The sequence below is a fragment of the Podarcis filfolensis genome, assembly GCF_964270895.1.
Source record: "Podarcis filfolensis genome assembly, chromosome: 6".
Classification (NCBI taxonomy): Eukaryota; Metazoa; Chordata; class Lepidosauria; order Squamata; family Lacertidae; genus Podarcis; species Podarcis filfolensis.
This window is the reverse complement of record NC_139609.1, coordinates 74,529,129-74,544,821: the sequence shown is the minus strand read 5'-3', so window position 1 is coordinate 74,544,821 and position 15,693 is coordinate 74,529,129. Positions and strand designations below refer to the sequence as shown.

The 15,693-nt window shown below is 43.4% G+C and overlaps 1 protein-coding gene across 2 annotated transcripts; it reads right to left on the bottom strand.

Moving 5' to 3' along the window:
* Positions 1-1,073: 1,073 nt before the first annotated feature.
* Positions 1,074-15,020, bottom strand: ACTR5 (actin related protein 5). Of its 2 annotated transcripts, none has more exons than XM_083618687.1 (9): positions 14,335-15,020; positions 12,432-12,661; positions 10,861-11,030; positions 9,266-9,483; positions 8,786-8,968; positions 5,861-5,983; positions 3,786-3,925; positions 2,890-3,022; positions 1,074-1,655 (listed from the first exon to the last, which is right to left on the bottom strand). In XM_083618687.1, exons 1-9 carry the CDS (start codon positions 14,716-14,718, stop codon positions 1,398-1,400), a joined length of 1,839 nt encoding a protein of 612 aa, XP_083474813.1. In that variant the 5' UTR covers positions 14,719-15,020; the 3' UTR covers positions 1,074-1,397. The 2 variants fall into 2 exon arrangements, with proteins under 2 accessions (XP_083474813.1, XP_083474814.1); XM_083618688.1 differs by lacking the exon at positions 1,074-1,655 and adding an exon at positions 2,012-2,068.
* Between the last annotated feature and the right edge of the window lie 673 nt (positions 15,021-15,693).

Below are 15,693 nucleotides of genomic sequence, written 5' to 3'. Positions count from 1 at the left end.
GAGCTTGAAAGTTTCCCACCTTGAGAAAACTATGGCATTAACATTTTGCTATACCTTAATGAGTGTTTGAGGGCACATCAGCAGCCAAACACATTTAGATCTAATAAATAAAATAGCACCTGCAGCTGGATGTAGCCTGCCCAAGCAAACCCTGAACTAGACCTTATACAAGAATTTAGGCACCAATTACTTACAAATTATCTTCAGTTTCTGTGATAAGAGCAATCTCGGATCAGTTCCTTGCAGACTAAAGTTCTGTTTTACCTGGACAGTACTACAATAACTGACAGTTGAAAATTGGGCCATAATTTGGGCTAATTGCTTTCCCTATTTTCTCCCCTTGTTAAAGAGTTACAGTTTTTCCTTAATTCACAGTTGTGTGCCTGATTAATAGAGCCGATGTTCAAGCATACAGGGATACATTCATTTAGAAGAGAATCTGTGTGGCACTATGACAGGCTAAAACAATGGCTGCTTAATATAAGCAAGAGTAATGAACAAGGGTTTTGTTCTCCTTGGCATGCAGGGGGTCACTAACCAATGAAGCCATGTTCAATTAGTAATTCATCACTAATGTAGGATGCCCTAACTGAACCAAATATGGTGTTTTCTCTCTCTACCAACACCAGTGTTTGCCTCCCTTATGTAATAAATGTTTCATAAACTGATGTATTGCTGAACCTTCTCGTTTTACAAACGTGTGTCAGAATAAACTTCTGAAACTATACTGTGGGTTTTTCCCCCTTTAGCTAGTGAACAAAAGAAAGGAAAAGTCCACAACCACCTGAACAGATGACTAGAATAAGAAACAAAACCCCAAATCCCAATTTCAGCAAAGATTTGTTCCTTCAAACTACCTTCTTCCTTTCGGTAAAGGCTCCCCCTCCTGGATTAACATTGCTACTGATGTATCTGATGAAGCGAGCTCACATTCACCAAAGCTTGAAATAAACACTTTGGTCCATATTGGCATAAGGGTTTTCATAGTTTTTGTTGCAGCAGATGAATATGGCAGCCTCTCTGGAAATCAGTCCTATGGTATGTTAGGAACATTTGACACTGATAAACATGGGGAGGGGAAAACCCAAGAGACTTTATTTACATTGCCAACAGCTTTTTACAGCATGGTCTATTAATATAAAACACTTGATATGTTAGCCTCAATGAGGCCAATATTTCTTTTGCATCTTTACACCAAAAACTGGTGAAGAGCCTGCAATTCTTCCATGGCAACCATGGATAAAACACACAGTTGATCACTGCACAAGCTGAGGTGCCCGGAAATGTCGAACTTAAACTTGCACCCGGTTTTGCAGGATGGCAGCTGCCTTGCAGTTCTGAAAAGCTTTACACAGGTTGTGTCTATTTTGCAGTTACATACCATTGCAGCCTGCATACTATGCTTGCTCAGAGACATTGTTTGTGGCAGTTCCCGGCGCTTTGCTGGATGCTGGAGTTTCAGCTGCCCGCGGAGCCTGCTTTGGGAGACGGATGGGCACATAGACGTTGGAAGTACAGTGCTCCTTAAGGTATTCTCCACCCTTTTCTTCATAATCTTTCCTAGTAATCCAGCCTTCATCGCGGTTCATGTACTCCAGGGCCCACTCTTGAGCTCCATACCATGCATCTAAAACAGGATTGGAAGCAAGATGCACCTGGATGGCAGCAAGACAACAAAAGGATCTGTTTAGTGGAAGTCAAAGGCCACAGAATGGCAACACGCAAAGCTACCTGGTGCAAACATCTGACAATCCTATTTGGTATGAAACAACCTGTTCCTTAAGGTTACCTTCTGAGGCTGTGCTCTGAATGGCCCTGACCTCTGACGCTGGCAATGTAACAACCAGAGCGAAAGTCTTTTCTATTCTACTAGCTCTTGTATAGAACGCATTCCCCAGAAAGGTTTGCTGGGTGTCAGTTCCTCTTTCTTAGACACCAATCTAAAATGCTTTTCTTTTCCTCAAGTCTTTTTGCTTTTTGGATTTAACGTTTTCATATTCTATGGTCTGCCCCTTGCAGTGCATTCTCAGAACTTGTTCCTTTGATCATTTGCAACCTGCCTTGTATGCTGAAAAACGGGAAGGAGGGTTGCCTTTATAAAGACACAAAGCAGAATGCAGCAATCATGTCCCCTGTTTGTTGTTCTATTGCCAGAATATGAAAGCCAAAAGCTTTCTCTTAGCCAGCATCCTGTTCCTCAGTGATGAACCAAGAAAGTACTCAAACAAAGCAGGGCTATCAGTAGCTCTCCCACACTGTTGCTTCCCAACAAGAAAATTCGAGGTCATACTGTCCCCCTGAACATGAAGGTTCAAGTGCTGGACAATATTTTTGCCTGGGTTGTGCTGTGGGTTAAACCACAGAGCCTAGGACTTGCCGATCAGAAGGTCGGCGGTTTGAATCCCCACGATGGGGTGAGCTCCCGTTGCTCCGTCCCTGCTTCTGCCAACCTAGCAGCTCGAAAGCACATCAAAGTGCAAGTAGATAAACAGGTACCGCTCCGGCGGGAAGGCAAGCAGCGTTTCCGTGTGCTGCTCTGGTTCGCCAGAAGCGGCTTAGTCATGCTGGCCACATGACCCGGAAGCTGTATGCCGGCTCCCTCGGCCTATAGAGCGAGATGAGCGCTGCAACCCCAGAGTCGGCCATGACTGGACCTAATGGTCAGGGGTCCCTTTGCCTTTACAGTACTTTATGCTGCCCAGCATGGTTACCAATGTATTCTATAAATTTACATCCCTCTGTAAGCTTGCTGCCCAATTCAGGAGATTTTTCACATCAGTTCAAATGCCCCCCTTAGCTTCACATGTGCAATAAAGTTTGGTCATCATTGCCATGTACAGTATTTGGATGTTGCATGTAGCCATTGCATTGCTAAAGCCAATACTACACCTGAAAAGACGACTGGAACGGCCTCATTTCAAGCAGCTCCTTGTAGATTCTGGCTTTCATTCCAGGATACATCATGTTCCCACCAGTAAGGAAGACATTCTGGACAAGTTTTTCCTGCTGCTCTTTAGGATACCTGAAGAAATAAAACTCCCTTAACAGATTCAAAGTGCTTCTAGCTGACTGGGATTGAGGACAGAGAATGGAAGGTAAAATTCATTTGTCATTCTGCCCTCTTTTGCCTCTGGCCCCACCCACCACTGGCATATGGCCCCCAGAAGGTGGCCCAGAAAAGAATGTGGCCCCTGGACTGAAAAACATTCCCCACTCCTGTGCTAAGGGTGGATGGGAAAGGGAAATCCCTGTAGTGGTAGAGGCCGATTTAATGTTTAAACTTTTTCAAGGAGTAAAGCACAAATCTGATTTTAGTTTGTTCCAATTCAAAAGATCCTTCCAGTAAAAAGCTCCTCTTCAGACTGCCTGTTAATTTACATTTTAACAGTGAGACACAGGGGGACTGTGAACGTACATGGCTTTCAAATGTGTCTCTCAACCATCTTCTTTTATATAATTTGTGCCCTGCATCATGCATTATGTTCAAGGCAGCTAACAAAATGTATAATCACACAATGCCTTATTTAATGTGGTGGCATCCCCCAGAATCTTGCAAAACTGAGGGTTTTTTATATTAAAAAAATGAGGAGAGTAATTATTTGGGTTCTACAGCAGAAAAAACAAGTACTCTCTGAACAGTGACAGCTTGTTCTTAAATACACAGAGGCTGCAATGCTACCCACATTTACCTAAGAGTACCATTTAATTCAACTAGGCTTATTTCCAGATACACATGTACAGGATTGCGCTGTCATTTAAATAGGAGTTCACTTTTGAAAACTAACCTGTCCAGGACAAACTGTATGGTTTCTGCCATCCCAGCCTGCTCTTCTCCTATTAAGGATGGCTGGAAAATAATTTCAGGAACCCGGATTCTTTCTGTGCCAATAAAGAGTTGGTGATACTCTGCCAGGTTAAACACGGGCTGTAAAAATATCAGTCAGAAACGTCTACTGTTACTTGTCAGAACCTTTTATGTAATGCTCAACATTTTATTGAAAACATGTTGTAAATATGGATTAAGCTCTATCACCACCAGAATCTGTATTGTCTGCCCTCATCCAGAGAGAGACTTCAACTTTTCAACACATTCTGTTATGAGATATTATAGGTAGTTGCAGCAGTAGGAGAGATGAGATCAGCTGGGACTGAAAGCCTTTTGGCTTCTCCCCTCCCAGAACCATTTCCCACAACCACGCTACCTGGTCATTAAACATTTGCGTAACTTTTCAAAGAATTAGTTCCTGAATTTACTTCCCCAGTTCTTTTCCTATGCCTTGTTCCTTTTGTACTGCATTTACTAGATTGTAAGCCCTCAGGTATGGACTCGTATTTTTAATGTTTGGTGTAGTATCTAGAAAATGTTAGGTGCTTACAGTTTACACTATATCTGCCGTACGAGATATAACTGGTATAAACTGTGATCAAGGTGACAGCAGATACTCTTGGGGATGTTTCTTCCTATCACTACAAGCATTTTGGGGGAGGGGAAATTAACACTTCTCCTGTAAGTCAACCATATGCATGTATACTTGAAAGCAAGTTTCGCAGAGTTACTCCCAAATATACACAGAATTACAGCCATGGGTTGAAGTCAGTGTCTGAAACATGAATTTATAATCTTCATTTTTCAATGCCATGGGTTTAAGTCACTATTATTATTATTACTGACAGATAATAAAACTTCCGCCAAGGGATAAATCCTCTTCCAAGGACTTACCGTATTTTTTGCTCTATAAGACTCACTTTTTCCCTCCTAAAAAGTAAGGGGAAATGTGTGTGCGTCTTATGGAGCGAATGCAGGCTGCGCAGCTATCCCAGAAGCCAGAACAGCAAGAGGGATTGCTGCTTTCACTGTGCAGCAATCCCTCTTGCTGTTCTGGCTTCTGGGATTCAGAACATTTTTTTTCTTGTTTTCCTCCTCCAAAAACTAGGCGCGTCTTGTGGTCTGGTGCGTCTTATAGAGCGAAAAATACGCTACTCAGTGAGGCCAGGGCTCAAATTTCATGCCCAGTGTAGCTGACTGAATGTAAAAATTGTTGTTGTTGTTGTGTCCGACTCTTCATGACCCCATGGACCAGAGCACGCCAGGCACGCCTGTCTTCCACTGCCTCCTGCAGTTTGGTCAAACTTATGTTCGTAGCTTCGAGAACACTGTCCCACCATCTCGTCCTCTGTCATCTCCTTCTCCTAGTGCCCTCCATCTTTCCCAACATCAGGGTCTTTTCCAGGGAGTCTTCTCTTCTCATGAGGTGGCCAAAGTACTGGAGCCTCAGCTTCAGGATCTCTCCTTCCAGTGAGCACTCAGGGCTGATTTCCTTCAGAATGGATAGGTTTGATCTTCTTGCAGTCCATGGGACTCTCAAGGGTCTCCTCCAGCACCATAATTCAAAAGCATCAATTCTTTGGCGATCCGCCTTCTTTATGGTCCAACTCTCACTTCCATACATCACTACTGGGAAAACCATAGCTTTAACTATACGGACCTTTGTTGTCAAGGTGATGTCTCTGCTTTTTAAGATGCTGTCTAGGTTTGTCATTGCTTTCCTCCCAAGAAGCAGGCATCTTTTAATTTCATGACTGCTGTCAGCATCTGCAGTGATCATGGAGCCCAAGAAAGTAAAATCTCTCACTGCCTGCATTTCTTCCCTTTCTATTTGCCAGGAGGTGATGGGACCAGTGGCCATGATCTTAGTTTTTTTGATGTTGAGCTTCAGACCATATTTTGTGGTCTCCTCTTTCACCCTCATTAAAATGTTCTTTAATTCCTCCTCACTTTCTGCCATCAAGGTTGTGCAAAACCTTGCAAAAATATATATTGTAAAGTAGACTAAGAGATAGGATGTGTATAAAGACAAACCTGTACTGTAGTAACTGGCTTTTCAACTTCGGGTTGCTCCTCAGCAAATAAGGGCTCAAATTCATTCATGCTTTCTACGTCTTCCATTGATTGTTCGCTGCCCATTGGATCCAGATCAGGCATCTTGAAAACGAAAGAGACCACAGGTTCTTATATTAAAACAGGGAAGCCACAGAAGCTGGCTTGCCAATGCCAAGGTCTAAAACCAGTTATGATCAGAATGAACAAGCCTTTCCTGCTGGCTGAATGCCAGCTATGCAGTTCTAAGATGATGCAATTAATCATAAAGTCAGACCAAATTCAAGGGGGCTACTAAATGTGCTTGGGACTACAGCCTTAGTAAACATTTCTCCCACTCAATTTTATTGTTTTATCTTTTTGTAAACTGCTTTGAGGGGTTTTCTTTTATAATAATAACAATAATTTATTATTTATACTCCGCCCATCCGGCTGAGTTTCTCCAGCCACTCTGGGCGGCTCCCAATCGAGTGTTAAAAACAACACATTAAAAACTTCCCTAAACAGGGCTGCCTTCAGATGTCTTTTAAAAATAGGATAGCTGCTTATTTCCTTGACATCTGATGGGAGGGTGTTCCACAGGGTGGGTGCCACTACCGAGAAGGCCCTCTGTCTGGTTCCCTGTAACCTCACTCTCGCAATGAGGGAACCGCCAGAAGGCCCTTGGCGCTGGATCTCAGAGTCCGGGCTGAACAATGGGAGTGGAGACGCTCCTTCAGGTATACAGGACCAAAGCCGTTTAGGGCTTTAAAGGTCAGCACCAACACTTAGAATTGTGCTCAGAAATGTACTGGGAGCCAATGCAGATCTCTCAGGACCGCTGTTATGTGTATAAATTTTATGAGATAATAAAATCAATCAATATATTTACATACACCCAATTACTTTAACACAGTTATCCACTTTTTAAAAATCCTCTGTTCAGAAGAATGCCTAATCCACATATACATACAAACATAAATATATAATTGACACCAAAAGACTTAAAGTAAGTTTAGATGTTCAGGATAGCACAAACTTGGTACATTTAAGACTCATCAACAGGTTTATGAAGTATTTTTGTCTGTTCATGTGAAGCTGGTAAGCCAATATTTGCAGTCTAAATAAGAGGTTTTGTAAACAGTGGGAAATTGCTAATTTCAGGCAGCAAAGTTCAGTGAAAGTAAGTATTATGCCAGAAGGGGCAACAAAGACCAGGCTGCTAAAATGACTGAATCAGGATGCCTCCATAGCTCTTGCCAGTGCTGGCTGAAGATATTAAAAAAAACTATTTATTGAGTGAGGTTTCAAACCTGAGGTAGGCTACTTTACTTAGAGCTGTAATGCTAAGCAATTGGGGTTTGGGAATTTCATGCCAAGAATTTGGTTTTGCCAGCTATAAACCAAAAAAGGCTATTTTTGAATTTAGCAAATATGAGAAAGTTTACAGACCTTATAAATAAAGGCTTACATAACGATAAAGATTAAACATTTTTCTGCATGGAAGTAAAAACGTATCCTCAAATAACTCTTGCTTAGAAGATGTCACTGATTTCAGTTCATGGTTCTCCTTTGCCCTACGCATGCTAGACAAATGCTCATGAAAACAAAGCCCTTACACGACCAGTATTCATTTTCATAGTTTATGAAAATCATAGGCTCAGAATGTGGTATGCAATGCCAACAGCTATCAATTAAATTTCACACACCCTTTTCTATCATTCCCCTCATACTTGACATTAACGTTTCGCCAGTTTCATTACTACTGGTTTATGACCCATGATCAGGGCTGTTTTTGGTGCTGGAACTCAGTTCCGGTGAGTCCTGGCTGAAAAAATGCCCTGCCCATGATATTGGTAAGTGGCTCAGTCAATAGGCATCTTCACTTAAGCTCACCTTTTGAGATGAGTAGTTTGGAGCAATACATAGTTGCTTCAAATGTATCCAGAAGAGGATACATTTTAGTGAAAAAAACAACGTATATACATGAAAAAGTACGGTATATTCTTGGCATCTACCCAATTCTGTTATGTGAAGCTGACACTAATTTCACATTCCGTTTTTCGACCTTTTTTCTAACAGGGCACAAGGAATGCTCAAAAATGATGCCAAATGCCAAGGAGGAACCTTTGCATAATTCCAACTTGAATATCCACCGCTTTCCTATCCTCAACCTCCAATAGGCCATATTTTAAAAAAATTTAAACAGGCTATGGTCTGTCTCAAGAGTGCTCAAAACAAATGACAGCTCAGTTTTCTGCAAGGAGATGAGGCTACTAAGCTCTGAGAACAGCAAATATTAGCATAGCCTCACAGAGCTCTTGGGGGAAGATTTTCCTCCATGTTTTTATATTTTGCATTTCTGCATACTTTGAGATACACCAGGGCCCACTCCTACTTCTCAGCAGCTCCACTGGGGAGTGGAGTGGCTCCTGTTCAGTCTTTCATGTCCTTCTTTCACGCCAGCCATGTCCTTCTTCAAGACACTTTGTTCCTCTGCACCCATCCATTTCCCATTTTCTTCCCTAGACACTAAGCATTCTGTGACCCCAGACCATGCTCAGTCCTCATTGGGCAATTTTCTTTTCATAGGCGGAAGGGACTCTTTAGGCTCCCCCCCCCTCCCGCCGACTACCTTTTTCTACTTCTGCAACCCTTTGGATTCTCTCAAGCAATGCAACACTTCCCTTTTGTTTCTCAGTGGCCCTGTTTTTGCTGTAGTCCTGTTGGCACTCACCAACTGAGATCACTATGAGACAGACGGATGGTGATGGATGGCAAGACAAAAAGGAGACAGCTGCAGGAGAATATATCAATAGACAACTTTGCAGGAAGTTGTAACACAGTCAATAAAATACAGTCTTAGAACTGTTTTGCATATACTTATGGTTATGTGCTGACAGAATTAATGCAACCTTACTGCAGTACCTCTGGCTTGCTATCAACAACGTCCACTTCAACGCTCACTTCTGCCTGTAGGATTTTCTGCTTGGTTTGCTCAATGGCCATACTCAGCTTATGAATGTAAGATTGAAGTTCCTCAGCAGAGTCCATGTTCAGTTCCATCAAGCCTTTATGAAACTGATCCATATGACCTTCCTCCAGTAGTTCCTGCACACAAAACACAATACCATGTGATTTCTATTGGCTGCAATATAACTAAGGGGAATATTGCAGAAAAGCCCAGGGCGGGAGAACATTTCCAAATGAGCAAAAAACTTGCCCTTATTTTCTGGCGACTATTGTGGTATCTGCAATTCTCTCACTGAGATGATATCAAAGTGATCCCATGACATTAAGTATTTTCCCCAAGAATGAAATCTGGTATTTTCATATCATGTTCTCCTGCCATCAGCTTCTCCTTTTCAACTTCCCCAAAGCTGCATCTCAAACATTGTGCAGGGTTACCTGAACATAAAGCAGCCTGTCCAACCTCTCTTGATCAAGCTGTAGCTTTTCCTCTCTTCGGCGAGCATTGAGCTCCTGGAGCCGTCGAAGTTGTTGCTGCCGCCTCTCCTGCTTCTCTTCAGATGTGAGGGTGCTCCCAAGCAACTTATTTGAAAAGGGCAGCTGCATCTTATGCACATGGTTCTCATAATATTCAGGTGACCTCCACTTCTGCATTTCTGCTCAGAAGTTTCAGAAGCACAATAATGAGTTTTGCAGTCACAACTCTACAGGGTTTCTGTGCTGCTAAACAAACGCCTTTGGCAAGTTTGGATATTTGGAAATTACAGGGAAAGCCATCTGATAATCTATAACAAAATGTTCTCTTAAAAAAATGTTGTGAGCCACCTTGGGAGGTTAACTCTCAAAGGTAGCTTATAAACAATGAAACAAACAGTCTGCACTATTACTGTTCTTGCTTACTTTTCAAATTGAAACTGCTATTGTCTGTTAGATGCACATATTTTTCCCAACAGTTTGCACCAAGTAGAAGGAGACATGAATGAAAAGGAAAGGAGCAAAAGGTACTCAGGTCCCAGACCCTTGTTCCAAGGAGTAGCTATGCTTCAGAAGAATGAGCAAGTAGAATCCCAAGAGCCAACTCTCCCTAATGCAAACCTAGAGGGAGAAAGTGTGCAAATGACATGATGCAATGACTTGCTGACAGTCTGGAGTAGGATGGAGAATAGGCATACAGTCTTTTATTGTGTCTGCCAAATGGACCTCCTAAAACCAGTTGCTGACCAGATTCAACAAGGTAATTCAGCCCCTTTAATATACTTTATTATTTATAAGTGCACATAATAAATAAGTTTGCTCAAAGCAATCTGCATCACTAGATACTGCTTGGGACAAGCTGCTGCATCTGAGGGATTATTCACCATACAAAAGCTTAATAAGGTAAAATCAGGTTAACTTTCCAGCACTGACCATAGCTCACATTAGTATTTTAAGATATGAATGATTTAGGTCCCAAATATCTGAAAGATTGCCTCCATCCCACTAACCTTCTTAGGTGTTCAGATCTACAGAGAGGACGCCCATGGTAGTCTCACCACTCTCATCCGTAAAGAGGATGGTGGCCCCGTGAGGGGTGCAGCTAGCCTGTTCACTGTTCAGATTTTGCTGTATGCTAAAGATGCATGACTTTACCCTTTGACAATTAAGGTATTTTGTTTGGTGGGACCTACCTCTTTTCTTGAATGCATACCATATTTATATTGCTAAAGAGGTTTGAAAATATCTTAAATGTTAAAATGCTAGTCATGGTTAGTTTTAAACCTGAGTTCAGATTTGATTTGCAAACTTGCTTTAAAAACATGGTTAACATTAAGTATATTGCAGATGTAAAACTGCAATATACTTAATGTTAACCATGTTTTTAAAGCAGGTTTGCAAATCTATTTTCAAACCTCTTTAGCAATATAAATTTACTTCTTTAGATTTTTTTCTCCTGGGATTGCCAGAACCCTAAGAGAAAAAATATTTTTACCAAACCATGAGGAAATAGTATGTAACTTTAAAGCTGCATGACAGCCATTAATAGCAACGCTTACCATCCTTATAATCTTCTGCAACATAGCTGTGCTCATGCAGTATTTCCTCTACACGGCTGAGAGTAATGGCAGCAAAATGCCCAGGATATTTTAGCTGCAGGAGACGCTGAAGGTACAGAGCAGCCTGGCACCCTCCAATATTTATACGCTTACAGTTTCTAGCATCCAACCTACCAATCCATAGAAACAAAGTAAATGTGAGCTGGTACACAATATAGGAATGGTTCATTAAGTTCTTTCTACTAGAGTTCTCAATAGCAGGTTATCATCTAAATTTTAAAAAAGCCAGAATTCTGAGCAGCTTAAAACAAATGCTCTAACATAATTCAGTATCCATGTTTTAGATATACCGTATTTTTCGCCCTATAGGACGCACCGTCCCATAAGGTACACCTAGTTTTTTGGGGGGGAAATAAAGGGAAAAAAATTATTTCCCCCCCCCAGGCACGGGGCTGGGGCGGGGGAGGCCTGAGCTTCCCCCGACCCCAGCCCCCAAACAGGCAGCTCTCTGCAAGCCGTGGGAGCCCAGCGCTGGCTCCCGCTGCTTGCTGAGAGGCCCGCGAAGCCTGGGCGCGCTGATCTCAGCGCGCGCAGGCTTCGGGTTGCAGGCAACTCTCCGCAAGCAGCGGGAGCACTCCCACTGCTTGCGGAGAGGTCTGCGAAGCCTGGGCGCGCTGATCTCAGCGCGCGCAGGCTTCGGCATACAGGCAACTCTCCGCAAGCAGCGGGAGCGCTCCTGCTGCTTGCAGAGAGGTCCACGAAGCCTGGAGAGCGAGAGGGGTCATTGCGCACCGACCCCTCTTGCTCTCCAGGCTTCAGCGAAAGCCTGCATTCGCCCCATAGGACGCACACACATTTCCCCTTCATTTTTGGAGGGGGAAAAGTGCGTCCTATAGGGCGAAAAATACGGTGCATTTCCACACTTTATTATTATTAAATTTATATGTCACCCTTCCTCCCAAAGAAGCAGAGAAAACCCATACCAATTCATATAGCAACTCTCTTCTGTTGCCTTCAGGAAATATTCACGCAGCACAAGTAAAAACTATTGTCTCGGAACCAGGGATGCCCTACTAGTTACTGCATAAGAGAGTTCACACACTCGAGGGAAACTGAGGGGACAACAACCACCCCATGGCTATAAACTATAAACCTAACTAAGCAGAACTAAGGTACTAGCGTCTACATATTCTAGCAACTTCTCGCATACAGGATTAGTAAAAGTCAGACACAAAATCAATGGATCAATTGCAGTGGTAAAGATGACAAACAAAATGAAGGACAGCTGCACAGATTCATTTTCCCAACACCTTTCAAAAACATTTTTACCAAGGGAGCATAAACATTAATTTGATAAAGATGCTCTTTCAGAACATGTTGGCAACACCAAACTGTGCAGCTGCCTTTGTTATATAAATTGATGGTCATCTTTAGAAGCAGAACTTCACAGTATTTTATAGTATTAAGCAAAAAATTGAACTGCATCCAACTAAATTTTACTCAGAGTTGACCCACTGATAAGTTAGTAATGTCCACTAATGCTTGGATACAGTTTATTGAAGCCAACTCACCGGCCATCCAAGACTGGCAAAATATGTGTACATTGATATCCAGAGGAAACTATGAGACCACTGCAAGGCCAGCCCTGCCTCTTGTTGTGATATAAACTGTACAAACTGTCCACGCCATAAGAAACCTTGGGAACTTGGTAACATTCAAACAGGAGCTCTGACATCATTTGTCTTGAATAGAGAGGGTTGCAGACCGCTTCAGTGACCACAACTGGGTGGTCAACACAGCCCTGTAATGAAATGGCAAGAAATGAAGACCTGGTTAAAACAGTTTACCTAGGTTTGAAAGTTATTTATAGAGCTATACAAGAAAACAGAGTCGGGAAGCTGTGGGTTGGACTAGATGACTCTCAGGAGCCCCTTCCAACTCTACAGCTCGATGATCTATGAATCCTGAGAGGCAGTGACTGGCAGGCCAGTCATCAGCATCTGGAGGGAAGCAGGCTGGGTAATAATAATAATAATAATTATTATTATTATTATACCCCGCCCTCCCCAGCCAAGGCCGGGCTCAGAGCGGCTTACAAGCAATAATAAAAACAAGATGAATGATTACAACTTAAAAACAAAAATAAAATACAACATTAAAATAATGGAACATTAAAATATTAAAATGTAGCCTCATCGCAGGAGGAGAAGGAAAAGAAAAAGAAAGAGAGGGAGGGAGGGAATCAAATTGGCTCCAAGCCAAAGGCCAGGCGGAACAACTCTGTCTTACAGGCCCTGCGGAAACAAATCAGATCCTGTAGGGCCCTGGTCTCATGAGGCAGAGTGTTCCACCAGGCCGGAGCCAGAGTTGAAAAGGGTACCGTTGTACTGATGAAACGGAACTATATATGTTGAGTAGCACATGCACAAACTCCTGGGCAGGTCTGTTGGTCAGAGTCTGGTGCTGATCATGCCACAGTTGCAGGTTTGATCCCAGGAATGGGACAGTTGCATATTCCTGCATTGCAGGGGGCTTGGACTAGATCAGTGGTTCCCAACCTTTTTTTGACCATGCCCCACCTAAGCATCTCTAAAAATCCTGACACCCCCCCCCGTGACATATAATTCTTATTATTCAAAAAGTGAACTCCTATTTACATGGAGGAAGCCTAAAAGGCCATTAACTTGGTCTAAACAAGCTTCCAAAGAACATGACATCCGTGAAAGAGAAAGATAAAAGAACGAAAGGACAGTTGAAGTATTGAGGAAGAAATCACTAAAAAATTGTTAAAAAATAATAATACAGTAATATGAAGTGATATGAAAAAATAGTATTTTATCTTTAGAAAAACTTTTGTTTAGATAACCTCCCCATTGTCACCGGCTGACCGCCGCATACATTCTGATTTTAATTTTAACAATGTGTATGCCACTGTATATATTTATATACTTGCCGTTGTTTTAGCGATTGTAGTTCAGAAATTATATATTGTAATTGTTAAGCGTAGATTTCTGTTTAATTTTTATATTATTATAATGATTGCTGAATGTTACATTATTTGGTGTAGGTTGCTTATTTCAAAGTTATGTTTTATCATTTTCTATACCATTCTAATGACTGCTGAATGTTACTATTCTAATGATTGCTGAATGTTACTTTGTCTGATGTAGGTTGCTTATTTTAAAGCTATGTTTTATTATCACATTTTTGTATTACGTTAGACTGTTACAAGGTGTCTGTTCTTTGTTTCTTCAGCTTGTAAACCGCCTTGGGTATTGTAAGATAGAAAGGCGGTATGCAAATTAAAAGTAACGATGATGATATGAGGCCCCTAGAACCATAAGAAATGCAAAAAATAAAATAAAATAATGTTAATAACTCATTCTCGAATTGCCCTTAAAAATCAAATTCCCCCCCTCCCCCGTGTGTCCCATGCTGGGAACCACGGGACTTGATGGTCCTCAAGCCGCCTACCTGCGAGGCGACCCCGAGGCGCTGGAAGCCGTGGTCGAAGAGCAGCTCCTGCAGCTCCATCTGCACCGGCACGTTGCGGTCGAAGGGCGAGCGCAGCAGCCAGCGGAGGGGCTCGGGGCTGCCCAGGTCGTTGCCCACCTGAGTCTCGGGGCCGGCCCCTCCGCGCGCCCCGCGGCTGCGCGCCACCAGCGACCGGAATCGGAGCAGAGGCTCGCTGGGCACCTCGGAGGCCCGGCAGGCCCAGCCCAGGCGCAGCTGGAAGGAGCCGTTGTCCAGCACCAAGGGAGCGGGAGAAGGCACGCGCACGGCCGGGCTCGGCTCCAGCGCCGGGTCCGGGTCCCAGCGGACGTCGCGGAAGGGGAACACCCCTCCGGCCTCCTCCATCGCCCGTCCGGCACGCGTACGGAGCGGGTGGGTGAGGGGGACGCTGCTCCGTCGGACCTGCCTCGGCTGCTTCCGTTCCCTTCGCCGGCTGGAAACCAGAGCGGAGTTTTCGAGGTTCCGCTCTTCAGACGGGCCCCCAAAAGGAAAAGCGGGGTTTCCTCGCTCCGTCGCTCAAACATACACACGCATTTGGAGTATTTATACCGTGCAACACGTTTCTTAGCATTCAAGGTGCCGCAGCACTTGCAGTTTACACGCTTCTCCGGTTTCTTGGACTGGTTGGGAGTTTTCCTGGAAGGTTTTCCCCGCGGAGGCGAGATGGAATTAGGCTGAGCTCCAACCCTGTGTTTTTGTATGGCCACATCAACGCCATACAAATTTAAAGCATGGAAGACCCTCACAGCTTCCCTCCCACCCTTCACGTTCCTTTCTTTTAAATTATTTTTCTTTTGTATGACTGCCATGTCCATCTATCTTTGGGGCTGCAACCCCCATCAGTCATGTGCATTGGTCACACTGGCTAGGGATGGTGGGAATTGTAGCCCAAAGGTTGGCACTCCTGGCATGTTGTTGAAAATCGTTTATCTGACCCCTTGCCCTGCGCCTGATTTATGTCACTTCTGCACCATGCATTTAAAGGAGCAGTATCATACCAATTTAAACAGGAATCCTGGGAGCTGTAATTTATTAAGGGTGCTTAGGGCTGTTAGGAAGCAACTCTGTTCCCCTCAGAGGACTATGATTCTCAGAATGAAGATAATTCTGGCTGCTTTTGCCTCTGCCCAGGGATATTGTAATGGCAGGGAAAGGTTGCGGGTTCCTCACTGAGAACTGTTTTTGAGACCCAGTATGCAGCTGCCCCCAACCCCCCATCAACCAGTGAAATACACCAAGCTACATTTTTGGGCTATACGCATTTATGCCCTCCACCTGCAAAACAGGCCTGATACTACTTTACAGTGCCCCACAGTATTG

What these genes read in the sequence shown, in the direction of transcription:
- ACTR5 (XM_083618687.1), bottom strand. Translation starts at nt 14,718, where the DNA reads ATGGAGGAGGCCGGAGGGGTGTTCCCCTTCCGCGACGTCCGCTGGGAC. An exon ending in TGCAGAAGATTATAAGGATG is followed by an intron (nt 9,484 to 10,860) that starts GTAAGCGTTGCT and finishes ACTTCTGAGCAG; the next exon opens with AAATGCAGAAGTGGAGGTCA. An exon ending in ATACAGTTTGTCCTGGACAG is followed by an intron (nt 3,023 to 3,785) that starts GTTAGTTTTCAA and finishes TTATTTCTTCAG; the next exon opens with GTATCCTAAAGAGCAGCAGG.